The 21781-nt window shown below is 35.4% G+C and overlaps 1 protein-coding gene across 1 annotated transcript in view; it reads right to left on the reverse strand.

Annotated features, from left to right (window-relative positions):
- LOC149802674 (GPI inositol-deacylase-like) overlaps positions 1–21781 on the reverse strand; it is a 205915-nt gene that overhangs the window by 36203 nt on the left and 147931 nt on the right. Inside the window, exons 21-22 of the mRNA XM_089952048.1 lie at positions 15028–15118; positions 4768–4861 (exon numbers count right to left, since the gene is read on the reverse strand). Coding sequence (XP_089808174.1) covers positions 4768–4861; positions 15028–15118 — 185 coding nt within the window. The remainder of the gene's footprint in view (positions 1–4767; positions 4862–15027; positions 15119–21781) is intronic.

The raw sequence follows: 21781 nt of genomic DNA on the forward strand, positions 1-21781 counted from the left end.
GTACCACTAATGATGGACTCTATGTGAAATAATAATGTATACATTTACCATTTAATAGGTTTCCACTAATTTTATATCTCCCTCATAAACTGTGACTATTATGCCATCTGCACAGAAAATTTAGTCTTAATTCAATGATTATATCTTTTATCTTCATTTTCATAATCAATTTGCCAAATAATGGTAAATATTTATGATACATTACTGCAAATAAATGCACAATGTACCTAGTAATATTCTTTTTATGCTGCTATGTATATTTAATTTATTTGTTTGTTTGTTAGTTTGAATTTTAATGTAACATTGTATGCTGGATTTAACCTTGTCCAAAATTGAGTTCATATCTTCTTCACCTGACTGAATTTTGTATAAAAAAATTAATTTCATTTTTTTTTAAACAACTAATAATAGCTTCATTATTTTCTATGTGTATGAACTTAATATCAGGATTTTTATTCAGGCAAACTAGCAGAAGTAAATATGTTGATTTGTGTCAGAGTTTCGGAATTTCCTAAGTGAATTTTACAGGTTATTGTGTTGTAAGTAAACAAGACTCATTAGATCATTCTACAAGGTTCTTTTCCATTAGGAAATGAGTTTTTTTATTATAGAAAATGCTAATGGTGACCTGAGGTCAAGTAGAGAACTATATATTCTTGTAATTGTGAGGACTTGGTCATTTGTGCTTTAACATCTAGCACTTTCAAGTTGTATTATATTGTGATATTTTGGGCTGTATTTTATTTCTGTCAAATTACTGAATTCAAGTGATTATTTTCTCTGGAAATACATAAGGGCTCTGATACAATTCTTGGATAAAGACATTCACTGGAATTTATACTGAATTCAAACATGGAATTATATTTCTGAGATTCAACAAAAAACAGTTGACACATCAGGATCCCATAAGCTATAACAGACATGTCATTACCTTCAATTTTGGATTTCTTTGGGGCTTATACTGAATTTTATTCAGAACTTTAAATTATTATGACTTGTGTCTGATCTAATTCTTGGATTATTTTAGGATTTAATTCACGATACTGTAAGTTCTTTTTTCTCATTTTCACTTTGTATTCTAGGGAAATAAATTATGTTAAATTTTATAAAGCTTGTTGTCTTTCACTCTTTTCTGTTACTTATTTTAAGAGCACAGACTCGTAACAATGCACAAATAAAAGTAATATGACTTGACACTGTTATGGTCTGAAGTTAGAAATAAAAAACCCATGTTATTACAACTTTCCATTGTGGAGTAGCAGTGACTAAGAGTTTTCAAGATGGCAACCATGGCAGCCATACTGGATCGGCACCATTTTTATTCAGGTCCAACTACATATCACAAGAAATCCTTTCCTGGAAACTTCATATCAATATGATTATCCATCTAGAAGTAGCAATAACAAGATTTTAATAATGGCCACTGTGGAGGCCATGTTAGTGGTCTTATTAGCACCATTTTTGTTAGGGATCAACAAGCTATTATAAGAGGTTGTCAAGTGAAAACCCCTTCTTGATATGACTTTCTGTTCACAAGTAGTGATAACTAGATTTTCAAGAGGGCTGTTGTGGTGGCCATACTGTCTATCAGATTAGCATCAATTTCATTTAGGACCAACTAGACATCATAAGAGGTCTTCTGGTGAAAACCTGATGACTTTCCACTTAGGTACAGCTACTGTAGCAATAACAATATTTTTAAAAAAATGGCTGCTGTGGCAGACATGCTGGAAATCAGATTGGCATCATTTTCATTTACGATGAACTAGACCAAGAGATGAATGTGCGTGTGTAAAGTTTCATGACAATCCTCAAGGTAGTGGAGGAGTAGCGATAATAAACTTGGGTCAACAGATGGATGGATGTCGGACAACAGATGATGGACAACAGGAAATCCTGTATGTTCTTTTGGTCAATGGCTTAAAATAGCTGAAAAGTTGGGACCAGGTTTCTTTCAATGGACACTGTGTGATGTGATGTGACTTGGATTTTTAACGTAGCTTTAACAATTTTTCAGTCATATCACTACGATGTCTGCAATGTGGCAGTTTATAGTGATATCTAGCACTGGGTCATCATGCCATAGACATGTAGCATGAATCCCACCCAGTCACATTATCCTGACACCAGGCCCACCAGTCCTAACACTAATCTCTTAATGCTGAGCACACTGGTCAACAGTGAAATCATTACTGACTTGAAAAGGCCCTAATCTGTAGTATTTTGGTGTGCCGAACACGAATATAACCGTGAAAAATTTGTATTGGCTCTCGTTTTGAAGATATTCATATACCTCATTTTCTATGTTTCACTGTGTAAATTTCTCCAGTAGGACTGCAGCAACATCCGGAATAATGATGTAACATTGCATAATACCATCATGCTCACATCATCCACAGTTGATTGCATCATTTTCTGATGCAATGCAATACTAATGCCATGCGGCTGCTGAAGTAAGTTGACGTCAGCAGTGTACTATACATGTGTAGGCCTATTATACTAATGCCAGGCGGCTGCTGAAGCTGACGTAAGCAGTGTACTATATAAAGCCCAATCAGATAGGTTCAGCATTTAAAATATTTTAGACGTTGTGCGAGACAGTTCAAGCTACTGTTACATAAAACTTATTATTTTATCCATTTACGTACAATAAAGAACAGTAATGCCTCGAAAGTGTGTTAATACCGCGGACAATTTTTGCTATATTTGTGGGGAAGTGACATTTGCCAACCAGAAGAAAACTATCAATTCTCAAGTGAAGAAGGCATATCATCTTTACTTCGGATGCAAGGTTGGTGACCAAGACAAGCCTTGGGCTCCGCATATATGCTGTGCTACATGTACAACACAGCTTTCACAGTGGTTGAATTGCAAAAGGTCATCAATGCCGTTTGCAGTCCCAATGGTGTGGAGAGAGCCAAGCAACCACCTAAATGACTGTTACTTCTGCTTGGTTCCTCCTCTTTCCGGCGGAATAACGAAGCGAAAGAAGTCGAGAATAGTCTACCCAAACATTCCGTCTGCATTGAGACCAGTTCCACATGGTGAGGGACTTCCTATTCCAGAACCTCCAGCAGAATATTCTCTTGATTCATCTGACGAAGACAAAGGTGAGTCGACCTGTTCTTCTCCTGGTCCATCAGCATGCAGTGATCCAGATTTTCACTGTGGTGCATCATCAACCCCACACAGAATACCACAGGAAGAACTAAATGACCTGATTCGTGATTTGGACTTATCAAAGAACAAGGCAGAATTGCTAGGATCAAGACTCCAACAATGGAATCTTCTAGAAGAAGATGTCACAATTACTGCATATCGAAAGCGCCACCAGCAATTGGAGCCTTTCTTCAGAAAGGAAAGTAATCTGATATCCTGTTCCGATATTGAGGGCCTCATGAATGCTTTAAAAATCACTCATGACCCACAAGAATGAAGACTATTTGTGGACTCTTTGAAACTGAGTCTCAAGGCTGTGCTTTTGCACAATGGAAACATTCTTCCATCTATTCCAGTAGTGTATGCTGTCCACATGAAAGAGACACGATAACTTAAGGCAGCTACTGAATTCCATTGAGTATAACAAGTACCGCTGGCACCTCTGTGATGATTTGAAGGTAGTTGCCCTTTTAATGGGACTGCAGCAAGGATATACAAAATACATGTGTTTCTTATGCGAGTGGGATAGCCGAGCAAGGGAAATGCACTACATGAGGAAGGAATGGACTCACAGGCAGAATGTAGCCATTGGAGAGAAGAATATCCAACACCCAGCTCTGGTTGAGGCTCAGAAAATCTTGCTACCACCCCTTCACATCAAACTAGGTTTGATGAAGAACTTCGTGAAAGCCATTGACCGGACTTTGCCAGCATTCCGATACCTGCATGAAAAATTCCCTCGACTCAGCGAAGCAAAGATTAAAGAGGGAGTTTTTGTGGGTCCTCAGATTCGAGAGCTTTTCAAAGATGACCGGTTCAACAACTTGCTGGAAGGTGACGCGAAACAAGCATGGAATGCTTTTCGCCTAGTTTCTACAAACTTCCTCGGAAATGTTAGGGCAGAAAACTATAAGGAACTAGTAGAAGACATGTTGATGAAGTATAAGAAACTTGGCTGCAATATGTCTCTAAAGATTCACTTCCTTCATTCCCATTTGGATTTCTTTCCTAGCAATTGTGGTATTGTTAGTGATGAACACGGCGAACGTTTTCATCAAGATATCGCAACAATGGAACAAAGATACCAGGGAAAATGGTCCACTACAATGCTGGCTGACTACTGCTGGACACTCCTCAGAGATGCTCCCGAACAGCTGTACAAGAGACAGGCGAAGAAATCTAAGATGTAGTCAATGACTTGATTTTTTATAGGTAGGCTATTATAGTTGACCTTTTACTATTGGAATGCATTTCGTTATGTAAACATTAATTTCTTGCAGATTACAAAAAAACTAGAGCCAATTTTGCAATTTGACTGTCATATTCGTGTTCAGCACATAAAAATTGATAAGAATTGACTAATTTTATTTCAGTAACATGACTTTTGTAAAAATTTGTTGTCCAGTGGCACCAAGCGAGGCAGCTGTTAGTACCATTTTTGTAAGTCTTTGGTATGACTTGGCCATGGATTGAACCCACGACCTCTCACATCTGAGGCGGATGCTCTAACCACTAGGCCACCGGAGCAGTATATTGGACACTGTCTTATCATCAAAAAATATGGTATTTGAACTTTTGATGCAATTATTCTGAATCATGTGGACTTACCTTAAGACAAACTGTAGAATCATGGCAATAGGTGCCACTCTTAATGGTTTCCAGGCCCAAATTATTGACTGTAAACCACTTGAGCATTCTCCAGCTGACAAAAATACAAGAAACATTGTTAAGAACAAAATTCTGTAAAAAAGATAATGCTGCAAATCTTTGCAACAATCTGCAAAGAAATAATATTTCTGCATATTCATCTGCATAAAGAACTAAAATGTACAAACAATATCAATAGGTCATTCATGCCACAACTAATGTGATGCATTTGAAGTGCAAAAGTCTAGGTCAAACAGGGGCCATAACTCTGTTAGCTTGTTGGAAAATTGTGAAAATCAACTCACATCTTATGGTAAATCCTTATTATCAAATTTGATTTTAATATATGCAGTACTTTTAAAGCTACTGAATAAAATGAAATTCATAATGCATGTGATGTGACATGCTGTTTTCAATCAGTGGTTCTCTGAAAGAATGATGCCAATGAATGCTAAATTCTGATAAAAATGTGAACAAGTAGAACGACTACCTTTTAAGTCCCTGGCAAGTTAAAGCAGGGAAATAATGAATGTCATATAATATCAAATCATCATTGATACATATGATGACATCAAAATGAGTAGGCATTTGAAAAACATATAATGCTTACCAGTTTTAACTTCAGCCCCACCAATTTAAGCCTCTTGTCTAAATCCCCATGGCTAATCCAAGCTGCATATGTACACAGGGATGATTCAGGTATATTAATTATAGTCACTTGTCACTTTGGTTGGAGGCCCCATAATTTTTGTTTTGATATATCCTAATCAGAAAGTAGTAAATCTTGTTTTAACTTTTACCCTCATTAAATTTAAAGTGTTACAAGACTGGAACCGTAATTTTACCTTTTTCCTTATCAAAGGTCATCTTAAAGATAAAAAAACTTAGCACTGCTTTTAAGTGCATTTAATCAAAATAAGTTGGTTCAAAAGTGGACTTAATTAATGAGAATAGTCTGGTCATGCAGCAGACTAATCAATCAACAGAGAAACACAGGGATGGAAAACAAAAACTACTAATTTACTGCAAAAAAGCAATTCACTATACTGTACTGAGACACTGGCTGCTGATGAGATCAATTTACTCTGTGTAGACCTGATATACTAGAATTGCTGGTCTTTAAAAGGACTGACTTGATATGATTTTGTTTCTACTACAATATTCCCACTCTCATATGGTCCCCTGACATGCATTCATTCACTATTATGGCTAAAATTGCTACCCATTCATATGGTCAGCATGTTACTATAAAAAATTACTTAAATTACCCCTCATGAGAAGAAACTTGCTGGTGTTTACTCATGGAAATGTATATTTTTTATTTCTACACTGATAATGACATTTGATCCAAAATGCCAATAAAGTATCCAAATTTAATCCATAAAAGGTATTATTCTGATTATGTTTACTGCCTTTCTTAGTTGTTATATTCTGCCACTTTGATGATTACTGGCTGTCATTACTGCCAATATTTATCAACCTGACAAGAGCTGACAGCTGAGAAGCACAGTATCGTTGACCTCAAGTCAACATGACATCATGTCACTCTAAGTAAAACCAGCATGATAGCCTTCTTTGATTGACAACTACAGATTACAAAATGTATTTGAGGATACCAGGCTATAACCAGTCAATCACATGACAAACTCACTTACTTTGTAAACAGAGCATTTCCATGTAAACTAAGCTTGATGAAGTGGTATATTTGCTAATATATACAGATATTCGTCATTCAAAATAAATATATGCAGCTGACATTAGTAAAGACAAATGTAAATATGCAATTGACAGTAAAAACAAATAGACATATGCAGCTGACATTAGTAAAGACAAATGTAAATATGCAATTGACAGTAAAAACAAATAGACATATGCAGCTGACATTAGTAAAGACAAATGTAAATATGCAATTGACAGTAAAAACAAATAGACATATGCAGCTGATATTAGTAAAGACAAATAGATATTTTCAGCTGACATTAGTAAAGACAAATAGATATATGCAGATAATAGTAGTAGAGACAAATATACATATGCATCTGACATTAGTAAAGACAAATATACATATGCATCTGACATTAGTAAAGACAAATATACATATGCAGCTGACATTAGTAAAGACAGACATATGCAGCTGACAATAGTGAAGTCAAATAGACTTGCAGCTGACAATAGTGAAGACAAAAAGACATGCAGCTAACATTAATAAAGACAGACATGCAGCTGACATTAGTAAAAACACAGTCATATGCAGCTGACAATAGTGAAGTCAAAGACATGCAGCTGACATTAGTAAAAATAAATACACATATGCAGCTGAAATTAGAAAAGTCAAATAGACATATGCAGCTGACATTAGTAAAGCAAATAGACATATGCAGCTGAAATTAGAAAAGTCAAATAGATGTATGCAGTTGACGTTAGAAAAGTCAAATAGACATATGCAGCTGAAATTAGTAAAGTCAAATAGACATATGCAGCTGATATTAGCCACTTGATCCATCCAGTTACTTAGTCACTGGGCCATAAACTGGAAAATATTTAGATACCCACCCATAGATTACAGTGTATGTCTATTTACTACAAACAAAGCAATGCCTCATGAAATCATAACATTGCAACACCAACAGGCAACTGTCAGTTGATCCCACAGTTTGCAAACACTCCAGTCTGTCTGAAAATGAACTTGTGCCTAATTTCTGACACTTTTAACTTGCATTCCATGCAGATTCAGAAGCATGGAAATGATAAAACAGTGGTCACTCTTCTGCAACAGTTAAGTGGCCTTGAAGAAGTGACCTTTCTAGCAGGGAATCACACAGAAATTAGTAATAATTACATACAATATCGATGACATAACTATTGTTGAAATTAAGACCTCCCCATCACCAAGTCCCTGGGACACAGACAGATTCAGGGGTTGATGTCAGCTGCATATTTCAATTCATCTTTCATGTCTTGAAATTCCTATTAAAGGTAGTCCATTCTGTGTGTGTGTGTGTATATTTATACACACATACACACACACACACACACACACACACACACACACACACACACACACATATAAAATTGCATTTTGTGACCCCTTCAGACAGCACAAAGGTACATAGGGGGTATAGGGGGTTTGGGTTGGAACTTACAGCAAGTACATCACAAGGATCCAGGTTTAATGAAAAACTATAAGAGTGGCAATCTCAATATGCTTTTTAAAGTGCTGGAATAAAATGTTTCTAAGCCGAATCCTGTACATGTATTTGTAGAATTGAACAGTACCCTTGTACTTTTCCATAAGGATCATATCCCAACATCAAAATCACCTGTGTACATCTCTTCTGGTAAGTAATTCACAGGGGGCAAATATTATTTGAGTACGCATACGCACATTTGTTCTTTTCATGCCCAGTATGTATGTACTGTACATGGCTAGAGAGTGGAGGTTTCAATAGTGTCAAAACTATGACCATGGGGCCCAAGTCCCTGGGTGTAGGGTTGGATCTCAAGATCTCTTTTAACTGCATATAAAAATGTGTTTTTTTTTTATGCCAAACAATGCATATATGGGTCAAAAGCATTCATTTCTGTGCTACTACAGTAGATAGTTCTGCTGATCTTTTCTGGCATTTTATTTGCTAAATTATGCAAAACAAGTCTCACAACATCAATGGTACTTGATAACATAATGCAGCTGTGAAAGCAACAGATTAAAAAATCAGAGAAATTACACTACATACCATATCTGAATCAACATTAGAAATCTGCAGGTGTCAGACTCTTTCACAATGACAAAAACTGATGGACCAAATCCTTAAAAAGTCTCAACACTCAGACCCCAACCATAACTTTCACTTGCCCTGCATATCAACATGTGCAATATGGTCAACCCTGGTTTCAAAGAAAATATGAATGGTCAAAGATTTTGGAGTCTTTTAATTGTAAAACATTTTCTTATCCAAAACGATTACAAGTATTTCATTATTTCTGTCCCAAAGGCTCCCTCAAACTAGACATTTACCCATATGACAAAGCTGCCATGCCAATATAAAACAACTGAATACAAAAATGTCCAACTGTGGCCATAGCTGCATAAAGTTTTGCCAAGAAATGGTGTTCTTAATATAAAGCCTCATACCAAGTCTGATCCATGAAATCCTTCAGAAGATCCTGAAAGCAAAAAGTTCTGATAGATGGAGGGAACCTTGGTAGCTCAGTGTTGCACTTATAACCTATGGGTTGCAGGATCAATACCTGCCCAGGCCAGCCCAGGTTGACTGCCTCATCATGTCCTTGACAATGGCACTTAGCTCCATATCAAAATATGTTCAAAAAGTAATGTTAAAACCAACCAAACAAAACAAAAATCCCTTGAATGGACTGATGCTCTATTGTCCAAAAAGTATTTCCAGGAGTTCAAGATAGAAACATTTCTTCTTTTTAACTGCCGAGTCTCGAAGCCGTTCTTCATATTTCAAGATTTTCCAGTTAGCAACTGTGGCAGCCATATTGTATAGAAGATCATCACCATTTCATTTAGGACAAACTAGACATCATTAGAAGATTTTGGTGAAAACCCCATGTCAATATGAACATTAGAAGAATTATATTCATCAAGGCAACAATATCTGAGATCATTTTCATTCAGGACCAATGTGATATCATAATAAGTCTTTCCATTTGACAGGAGTACAAATAATATTTTCAAGATGGCTGCCATAGTAACCATACTGGATCACAAGAATAGTGAAAACTCAAAGCTGATAAGACTTTACACATAGAAGGATTATAGTGACAAGATTTTCATACATGTGAACCTCCTGGCTGGGATGGGTGTTTTCTCCATAGATTTATTTTTCCATCTGTTTCACACTCTGCTTCCACTGTATTATATTTATAGCAATACAGCCTGTGATCACATGATTGTGAACTGGCTTGAGCAGGGCAAGATGATTTCATTGCCAATTTCAAGCCGAATAAGAAAACACTGATATCCTTTTAATTATGTCAGCAAAGTTGGTTGGCTTCAGTGTTGAATTTTGTTGACATGGATTAAACTATGTGTGACTTGAAGTAATTCCAAAAAGGATTAACGACATTAATTGATTATGGTTGGATTACTAAAGAGCTCAAGTGACATAAAACTGGGTTGATTTAGATCTGGTGTTTCAAGTTTGTTGAGTGTTTGAAGTTTGTTAAAATGTCTAAGCATCTGTTATCTCCCAATGCTATACTGCTAAGTGTGTGTGTGTGTGTGATTTTGATTTTTATCATAGCTTTAACAATTTTTCAGTCATATCGCTATTATGTCTGCAGATAGACAGTTCATAGTGATGTCTAGCACTGGGCATCATGCTGCAGACATGTAGCATGATGTCTCACCCAGTCACATTATCCTGACAACACTAACCTCTTAATGCTGAGCACCAAGAGAGCTGTTAGTACCATTTATATAGGTCTTTGGTATGACTAGGCCACACTTTGAACATGTGACCTCCTGCATTCAAGGTGGATGCTCTAACCACTTGGCAATGGAGCAGTTTGCCAAAATCTAAGCAATCAAAATAGCACATAAAATCCAAAGATGGTAATTTCAGTGGTTGGAATCAAGATCAAAGGACATGAATATGCATTCTTCCATTCCCATAAAGCTGATTGTACAATCGTGTACAGAGGGGAATGACATGTGTCATGCAGAACCCCCCATCCTCATGAAAGCATATTGAAAGCGGCAACAAATATGCCATCACTAAAATTCATGTTTGCAGAATCTACATGGAAAGTGGATAAAGATGTATGTTCCAAGACATTGTTTGCCAACATTATAACCAAACATAATCTCCCATAAGTAGCAGATCATTTTTCAGATCAAGTCAAAATAATGTTTCCTGACTTGGAAATCAGATAAATGTTATCATATAGAGAAAACTACTCATACAGTAAACCAAACTCTGGGTCCCCAATGTAACAAGAAAGTTAAAGATATATGCGGCAATGAAAAATTCACCCTCTTCATTGAAAATCCTCCCTTTATTGAGGACAAAATTCCTGACTAAATTTTGCAACTCTCCCAATCTGTCATAAGCTGACTTCCATATTTTGTCAAGTGTAAGCATCGTACTATGTGATGGCTTTGGGAAGGAATAAAATCCAGATGTGGTCAGCTGTGCATCCAAAAGGGAAGTTCTCCTAACAAAATTGCTATGACACAAATATTTGCACATCTTTAGATAATGACTAAAATAGGTAACGTTTTACAGCAAATCAAAAACAAAGGGACTGACATGCTAATTTACGAAAGGAATTTCCAGGAATAAACGATGTGACCTTTTCTTCTTTTTAACTTCTGAGTGTTGAAATCATTGCTGATATTCTTGCATGATAACAAACTTTCAAGGTGGCCATGATTAAGATTGGTACCATTTGTTATTTAGGACCATCTAGACACAAGAAGGCTATTGGTGAAAACTTCATTTCAATATGATCAATCATTTTGGAGTAGTACTAATTAACAAAACTTTCAGGAAGGCCACCATGGAGGCCATATTTGAAGTTAAATAGGGATCAACTTCAACTAAACACCAGAAGAAGTCTTCCAGTGAAAACTCCATGTCCATATGACTTTCCATTTTAGAAGGAACTGGAATAAAAAGATTTTCAAGACTGCTGCCATAGTGGTAATAATTGCTGTCAGACTGGAACCATTTTCATCCATATTGAATGCCAAATCAACACCATTTTCCTCTAGTATGATTGTAAGGTGGTCATTCTGGATCTCTGAGTGATACCATTTTGCTTCATGACTAAACAGACCTAGGGATGAATATCTGTGTGTAAAGTTTCATGGCTATAATTTATGAGAAGTAGCAATACAGGCTCGAAAATGGCAGTAGTTTGCTAGCCCAAGGCTACCAGATTTCCTGTCGGACTAGTAACTTTCATAATGTTAATAGTCCAATGGGCTAGTAAATTTCGGTTATCAATAGTCAGCGTTTGTTTATGGAATTCCAAAGTAAAGACTTGACTTAGCACATGTTCTGTAGAATCACAGCAGTGGCCATTGTAAACACAGTCATAAAATATTAGCATGAGAAGATGAAGTCATTTTCTGCCTCGGAAAAGTATGTTTCTATAACAAGAATCAATCCGATTTTGTGCATTTCACTTAACAGTGCAAATTATGGTCCCATCATTAACAATGGAAGTTTGGTAATTGATCCTAATTAATCTGATAATGAATTAAATGAAAAAATGATGTGGTATCACACTTTATTCACTCGAACACAGTAACAAACTACAAAGCAGTATACCACACAAAAGAACACGGCAAAAACTATTCAAAGAAATTAGTTTGAACGTTTTTTTGTTTAAGGTTCTTTTTTTTTTCTCGCTACCCAAACGCTCTAACAGTCACAAACAGGAAACTACATATTTTACATTTCCATTGAAATAATTATAAGAATTTTATTAATTTAGTATGATTACGTTATTGACATATCCTTTCCATACAACTACTTTTTCTATGATGATAAGAATAGTTTTTATATTTTTCCCTTACAAGAATGAAGAAATAATTGAATACACGTGGAGATATCCAAGCAGAATGCCGTACATTTGTTGGGAATTAAAATCTCTGAGCACGGGCATCTAAGATTTGAAAATTTTCCGCCTTATTATTAATTTCAACAATACATTGAGGTTCGATTAATTAGGAACAGTTACCAAACTTACGGGTTATGATACCGTAATTGGAGCTGTTAAATACAACGTGCTGATTTTCAGATGGCTTCGTTTGATGGGAACACACATTTACCAAGCTGAAACTAACACTATCTTCTGATGCTAATATTTTATAACAGTGTTTACAATACCCTGCTTTGATCATACAGAACATCTGCTGAAGTTAAGTCTTTGTGAGGGAGAGGCCATTTAATTGTGGGAGGCGGCAAAGACACATGTTTTGAAACATGTTTCTTGCTCAGACTTTCTTATATAAAGGACACTGTGCCATTCCTTTTCTTGCTTTAAATAATTCGCGTCAGCTATACTATAACATCTTGTATTTCAAAACAAGGCATAATTCCCTCCTTATAAGACAGGCAAAATGTGGCATTTGATAGAAGGTGTTCATCCACTGGAAAAAAAGCAAAAGTTGAATGAGAATGATGAGGAATAATTCTTATGACAGGGATAAGCTTAATGGAAAATTTCAGAAGAAATGGACAAAAGACTGGGAATGGCTGAATTATGACGAGGAAAGGAACGTTATGTGGTTTAACTGGTGTACGCAATTCGCAAAAACAAACACACAGAAAACATCCAGTTTTGTTGTGGGTTGTTCGAACTTTAAAACTGAATCGGTAAACGTACATGAAAGCTGTGTGACATTGTTTTGTGAACAGGACTAGTAAAGATTTGGCAGGACTAGTAAATTTCTCAATATACTAGTCCTTCTGGCTACAAAGAAATTTGTGTTAAATTTGAGCCCTCCAATAGTAATCATGATGAACAATAGATAGACAAAGGATACTGCATAAGCTCTTCTGGTCTATAACCAGTAGAGCTAAAATCTGCAAGAAAAGTTGCAGTCATAAAAGTATATCTTACATAGCACTGAGCTAAAGTATAGAAAGGGCAATAACTCTAACAAAAATTGTGGGAGCAAAGTGATTTTGTCCATATGTGCATCTTCACATTATGACCATAACATATACTGAGTTTCATGGCATTCCAAAGAAAACTGGATGTGGATGACTCACTGCAGTCACAAAATTTTATTATATACTGCAATAAACTTCAAGTCAAAAAAGCAATAACTCTAGCAAATAATGATAGCCAAGTAATTAATTGAAATGTGCAGATGATGTCCATAATATTGACTAAGTTTTCTGGCAATCCTTCAAACACTGAGGGACTAAATGTATTTGTAAGACTGTGTAGTTCACAGAAGGGTTGACGGAGATGATGATTCCTAACAAGATTAGCCATTCCGTCATTTTGAATCTTGATTCAAGCGTAACTTGCAGCACATGACCATGTAAACAGATATTACTGAAAACAGCTACATACTACAGTGGTTTCAAAATGATTCCAGAAATTTTAACTAACCTACTCCAAAGCTGATAACCATTTTTATAAGTCCATTCACTCTTTTCTCAAGTGTGAATGAAATGGCAGAATTTATGTTTCCACTCAGAACCTTCAGCTGTCACTTGCAATATATCAGCTGGTTTTAACCTCCATTTAATATTAAGAATCAAAATTTATCCAAGTGGGCAGAACCTGAGGTTTCTGAATGTTTTCTGACAACTGTTTCTATTTTATACATGAATAATACTTTCAAATATGGAAGTCTGAATATCTCTATACTGATATATCAACTTGGTAATGTCGTCCAAGCTACCCTGTATAGACAAACATTACTGGTATTTGATGTGGCATCCATTTCAATAGTAATCATTATTGACAGGAACGTGAACAAGTTTCTTAAAGGTGTTAAATCTTGCTCTGAATTATTGCATGAGTTGATTTAGATGTTACCATGAAATCTCTCATAAATCTTTTCCATGAATACTGACAGATTATGACTACACTTGATCACCACTGAACTGAAGAAAGCAGACGGCTTGTTCTGTATTTAAATGCTGGCAAATAACTGACCAGATGACCATTGTTTATTACACTGGACCATAGCTATTTATCATTTTGTCATTTAATTCATTATTTGCTAGCTTGGAAAGACAAGTCATTCAGAAAACACAGGTATTTAAAATTAAATGAGATTGAGATCCAGAACAGAAAATGCCATGATGGTTTATTTCAGGTTAACCAGATATTTCAAGCATGTTAATATTTAATAAGTTGCATCAACACAAGATACATTTTTATTGCAATAATATTAGTGTCCAAGGAAAATATGACAGTACAGTGCAGTCCACAAAGTTAAGGTGGCAATACTACTGAAGCAAATTAAGATTATTTTTACAGTGTCCCCTGCCTTTAGGATCCTATGTGCAGCATTGCAAAAAGCTCATAGTTCCTCTGATCCCTATTATAGTTGCTGGACTGGAGCTATAGTAATTAGGAAAATATACCTTGTTATCAGTTGTACCCCGAGACACTAATGATTTTTAAAAAATGAATATCCATGAAGAGAAGCCTAGGTAAAAAATAAGTGATTTTGCTACATATGAAAACTCTGATAAAGTGAAATCTAAAAATACTTACTTCCAGCTAATGACTTCAATTGATACGTCAGACTCATCAAAAGGATGGCCACACAATATGCTGGAATTAGGGTTCCATAGAAACGGACAAACTGTAAAAGTCAAACAAAATTATGGAACAAATTAAAAATATTTTTCATATGTCTTTGAAACTATCATAATAATTAATCTCTATATATTTGAAATATGTGCATGGAAGAAAAATGCCCCATCACAGTGCCCTAAGATAACTGAAATATAAAATTTAACCAAGGTTTGATGGAAAAACATATGGATAGAGGTAATGCTATGTGACCCTGTAGTGGTGGTGCATAAATATGTAGTACAAATTTAATAATGAAATGAAAACATTTCTAAAAAATCAAGAAGATAATTTGTCATGTACAGTATTATCTATAAGTTTTTGTCAGCATTTAATTATATGGTTGGTGTACCTATCATTATAAGTAAACAAATTACAATGTACTTGTATTAAGTATACTTTATGGTGTAGCAATATTTCAAGGTGAAAAATTACTTATATTAAGTATACTCAAAGATGAGCCAATATTTTTAAAGTGACAAATTTTTGGTATTAAGTATACTTTATGGTGTAGCAATATTTATAGGTGAAAAAAATTACCTGTAGTATGTAAATACCTTAGTAAATACTGCCAAGGTATAGTAATATTTATAGGTGAAACAATTATTTGCATTAAGTAAACTCAAAAGGTATAACAATATTTACAGGTGAAAAAATTACTTTTATTAAATGTATTGATGGACATGTGGTTATGCAAACAACACAGATATCAGTAATTGTTATATGTTGCTTTTCTATATAGGCAAGCACAACAAAATGTATAGTGAACAATTTAAAATAGTATGGTAATATTGTATTTATTCACTTTTAAGTCGAGTCAAACTGCAAATAACACAGACCCTGATCTGCCATTGCATAATGTGCCATCTGATCAGTGGTCATGTCATTTGTTATACCGATTACTCCTAACAAACAGCACAGAACCAGATCTGCTTGCACATTTGTGAGAAGGATCTCTATAGATGTGATTCTATTGGCAGCAAGACAGAAATAGTTTTTAAGTTTATCTACCACATACACTTATTTATAGCTGAAATCTACAACTCCTAAAAGCTAAGACTATTGTACACCCCCCCCCCCCCCATTCCTACATGTTCTATCCACACATTACAGAAATCCCTGGTAATCAGTCTACTGGTGACAAAAAATTTTAAACTGGTGTAATTATGTTAGGTGTGAAGTTTAATAATTACAGTGAATATCATTAGTGGTTACCAATCAGTGATGTTGAAAGCCACAATTGCATGTGGATTTATTTTTTTTTTGATATCTCTCACTGACAGCATTGTCTGATACAGCTCTCCCTTGTTATAACGTGGTAGTCAGGGTCCATTTCTGCTGACCCAATTATATATGGAACCATGATGTACTGAGAATAGCATAACATACATGAAGCACTCTAAATAAAACAATACAATTTTTGTTGTTGAAATAATGGTGTCTTGCAAAAGGAAATGAAGACACAAGACAAGGCTTCACCTGGTTTTCTTTCAAACTCTACTTCATAAGATTAAGTTTCATCATGTTTTCTTTCAACTTTAACCATTATAAATTGGCATGATTCTGGTCATGAGGTCCATAGAAATCGTGTTGTAATGAGATGCATTACAATGGAATGGAGCTTTATTCATTATTATTTTAACATTTTCCATCAGAATCTGATTCATGTTGAAAAGCTGCTGTTTTATTACAGAATGAATGCAATATGTATGAAGTAAAAGAATCCACCTGCTTTCTTTACAATCCTCTTAAAACACACAGAAATTATGTGTATACAAAAAAATCAACTGGTTTAAAAGCCAGTCTAATGATCAAAATTTGTAATGCTACAAATAGGCCTTACCCATAGAAGTACAGTATCAGCTGCCTTTGAAAACACTGGTTTAGCCAGACCCTTGGACTGATGAAATAAATTTTTAATGAATTTTAAATTTGCATAAATTATTCACATGTGTGTGTGTGATTTTGATTTTTAATGTAGCTTTAAAAGATTTCCAGTCATATCATTACGATGTTTGCAGTGTGGCAGCTTATAGTGATGTCTAGCACTGGGCATCATGCTGCAGACATGTAGCACTATATCCCACCCAGTCACATTATCTTGACACCAGGCCAACCAGTCCTAACACTAACATTTTAATGCTGAGCACCCAGCAAGGCAGCTGTTAGTACCATTTTTAGAAGTCTTGGTATGACTTGGCTAGGGTTCGAACCTGTGATCTCCCGCATTTGAGGCAGACATTCTAACCACTCAGGACACCGGAGCATTAATTATTCTCACCATAATAAGCAAGACATCTAGGTAATTTTTACAAAATGATATTTGTCATATATTTACAAATGCAACCAAGACACCATGGTAGTTTTTACAAAATGACATTTACCATAAATTGACAGAGCTGAGCAAGACACTTAGGTAGATTTTACAAAAAGGCATTTGCTATATATTTACAAACAGGACCTATAAAATTAGGGTTTTTACTTAAAGACATTTGCCATAAAATGACAGAGGACCAATACACCTACGTAGTTTTTACCAAGACATTTACCCTAAGTTGAGGAGGACACAAAGTAGCTTTTACTAAAAGACATCTGCTATATATTTACAAATGGGACTATGACACCAAGGTAACTTTCCTAAAAGACAATTACCATAAATTGCCAAAGAGGACCAAGATACCTGGATAGATTTTACTAACAGACATTTACCATATAATGTTAAATTGGACCAAGATACCTGGGTAGTTTTAACTAGAAGACATTTACCGTATGATATCAAATTGGACCAAGACACCTACCGGTAGGTAGTTTTTACTAGAAGACATTTACCATGTGATGTCAAACTGGACCAAGATACCAAGGTAGTTTTTGCTAGAAGACATTTACCATGTGATGTAAAACTGGACTAAGACACCTGGGTAATTTTTATGTGATGACATTTACCATTTGATGTCAAACTGGACCAAGATACCTGAGTAGTTTTTCCAAGAAGACATTTACCATATGATGTCAAATTGGACCAAGATACCAGGTAATTTTGACTGGAAGACATTTACCATGTGATGTCAAATTGGACCAAGATAGCTTGGTAGTTTTGACTAGAAGACATTTACAATATGATGTCAAACTGGACCAAGACACATGGGTAGCTCTTAGTAGATGACATTTACCATATAATGTCAAACTGGACCAAGATAGCTGGGTAGTTTTGACAAGAAGACATTAACCATATGATGTCAAATTGGACTGAGATAGCTGGGTAGTTTTGACTAGAAGACATTTACCATATGATGTCAAATTGGACCAAGATATCTGGGTAGTCTTTAGTAGAAGACATTTACCATATAATGTCAAATTGGACCAAGATAGCTGGGTAGTTCTGACTAGAAGACATTTACCATGTGATGTCAATTTGGACCGAGATAGCTGGGTAGTTCTGACTAGAAGACATTTACAATATGATGTCAAACTGGACCAAGACACATGGGTAGCTCTTAGTAGATGACATTTACCATATAATGTCAAATTGGACCAAGAGAGCTAGGTAGTTTTGACAAGAAGACATTTACCATATGATGTCAAATTGGACCGAGATAGCTGGGTAGTTTTGACTAGAAGACATTTACCATATGATGTCAAATTGGACCAAGACATCTGGGTAGTTTTTAGTAGAAGACATTTACCACATAATGTCAAATTGGACCAAGACAGCTGGGTAGTTCTGACTAGAAGACATTTACCATGTGATGTCAATTTGGACCGAGATAGCTGGGTAGTTCTGACTAGAAGACATTTACCATATGCATGTATTGACAAGCAGGGCTAGGATACCTATGAGTTTTTACAATACAGATAAATCCTTTCATACTGCAAAAACTGCCATTATTTTGCTGAAAAATCTGGTAAAATATTTAAAACATATCCAACCAACATTGCTGCTGAAATACATAGGAAAATTGTGTGGCATACTCTAAATATGTTCTCTTGATGCCAGAAAAAAATTTATGACTATTTTATCTGTTAAATGGAAATTTATTACCCACTGAAGGTAACTTTATATAGATGACTTATGATCCATGAAAGCGATAAGATTTGCGAAAAGTCTATTTAAGTGCTATTAAAACCTTGCCCAATGCTGTAGCTCAGGGGGTATTGCTGTATTTCATGCCAATGAGATCTCTTTATTATCGGTCATATCTCATTCATGAGCACCTTCCTGTCTTCATTTATGTGTGAAGACAGATACAAATGAAGACCTTAGTTGACACTGCTGATACTTGGCAAACATGTAAAACAGTTTCTCAAAATAAATCAACTCTTGTAACCCATGTTTCTCCTTGTGTATTTAAATACAGCATATATATTTTTCCTTTGGTACTACTATGACTTCAGTGTGACACACTTTTCTGGTCTTCATTTTATGTTCGTTCTCCAGTGGCAGATTTAGGGTTGTTCATGGGAGGGGGAGGAATGATGGAGGTGTTTTAGTATGTGTGTTGACTTAAGCCACTTTAATGTGTTAATGTGTTAAAGCTACATTAACCCCTAGTGACGAGTTTATGTGGCAGGAGGTAGTAGCCTACTGTTGAGCTCTGTAGCGTCAAGGTCATGTATGATACACTAAAGTAGGTGGTATTATAGAAAGGTAGACAGATGTAGCTTGATACGAAAATAATGGATCCGTTGAGCAAAAAAAAAAAACAAAAAAACAATTCCAACTTTTACCCTCCTGCTCATGCATGAGGGATATAGCCAATGAAAAACGATGTTTCTAACACAACTAGGCATTATGTTATTGGAAGATCACCTGGAAGTTGATTTATTAGGAAGTATTCAGAAACAGCTTCCAAAATGTGTTTCCTACTCGAATTTCAGGCAAAAATGACAAAAGTCTCCAGGGGTTAATGTGTTAACAATGTTTCAGTCATATCACTATGATGTCTGCACTGTGGCAGTTTATAGTGATGTCTAGCACTGGGGCATCATGCCGCAGACATGTAGCATGATGTCCCACCCAGTCACATTATCCTGACACCAGGGCAACCAGTCCTAACACTAACCTTTTAATACTGAGTGCTTAGTGAGGCAGCTGTTAGTACCATTTTATAGGTCTTTGGTATGACTTGTCCAGGGTTTGAACCCAAGACCTCCCACATCTGAGGTGGATGCTCTAACCACTAGGCCACCGGAGCAGTCTTTTAAAGTTATAAGTTACTTTTCAAGAAAAATAGAAATCTTCAATCCCAGCCTTGAACCTTCTTAGAAGAAAAAATCTGGACCTGTTGCTGTTCTCATAAAAGCATAGTAACATCTTTATTATTGAAAGTTATAATACAGTGAATGGGTAGGGCAGTTGGTAGAGCATCAGGCTCATGAATCTTGGGGTTGTGGGTTTGATAACCATCCAGGTCAGAACAGATTGGCTGCCTTGGTCAGTCCTTGAGAAAAGGTCCCATTTTCTCAGTATGATATAGCCCACAATCATTAAAAGTGACATTAAAAACCAAACAAAAACAAGATATAGTGAGACATTCGTTGTCTAACGACTACTGAGGGGGTAGCATGTCCATGAATTAATGTAGAAAAAGCACCTTTTACACTCTCAAGAACTTTACACTCTTGTACTTGCTACATGTAAAGAATCATGGTAGATCTGAACAAAATTTGCTGTTGCGATGAATCAGTTTTTACAAGGAAAGCAAGAAAACTGAAGAAAAAAAACAAACACGTAAGGCCATAACATTGACCTTTATTTGAACAGAACCCTCTTATGGCACCCTTCTCAAGAACACAACCTCAACAACCACCCAAGTAGAGTGATATCTATAAACAGAAAATACCACTGTGTCCTTGTATATGGATGTGCTTGTTCTATTACACAGATGTCCTTTTAGTAAAATATATGTAAGAAATAAAAATAAAAATAGTTCTATGACAGATTATTTTCATGGAGTTGACTTGGACCAATTTAATAATCTCACAGAAGGACATTTCTCTCAAGGACACCTTTTTCTTTGCAGTATGGATGACCTGTTAGTATGAGAATCACTGTATACATGTCACCTGGCTAGTTATATTTGCTTTCTGATCTAATTGGCAACTTTATCAACTGTCAATGCCTTTCACAACAGAGTCCTTTACTAAGATAAACCTTACGTCTTACACAGTGTTGAACAAAGCTGACAACATATCCATCTATTTAACAGTATAAGATTTTCAGACAGATACTGTATTGCTCTTGAAACTCATTAATACTGTGCTTAAGTGTACACTGAAGGTCAAATACGGAGAAAATTTTCAGTATGTATATTTTTTATGGATTTGATTGACAAATATGTGCAATTTAAAAATCAGTTCTTGGTAAAGCAAATTTCCACTGAATTGCTGAAAATGAGTCCTAAAGTGCATGTAAAGTGACACAATTATCAATTTACTTACCTCCCCTTATGAAGGCACTGTTTATTGTAATATATATATATATATATATATATATATATATATATATATATATATATATATATACACACACATACATACATACATACAAACACACACACACACACACATACTTGGTAAATGTATAACAAGCTGCCCAGCCAATATGACAGATGTGTATTGATGGAATGATTACATGTATTTTAATAAAAATAAAACAAGGAATAAAGTTTTTTTT

This window comes from Sinohyriopsis cumingii, chromosome 3 (assembly GCF_028554795.1).
Source record: "Sinohyriopsis cumingii isolate HCF-2022 chromosome 3, ASM2855479v2, whole genome shotgun sequence".
NCBI classification, from domain to species: Eukaryota; Metazoa; Mollusca; class Bivalvia; order Unionida; family Unionidae; genus Sinohyriopsis; species Sinohyriopsis cumingii.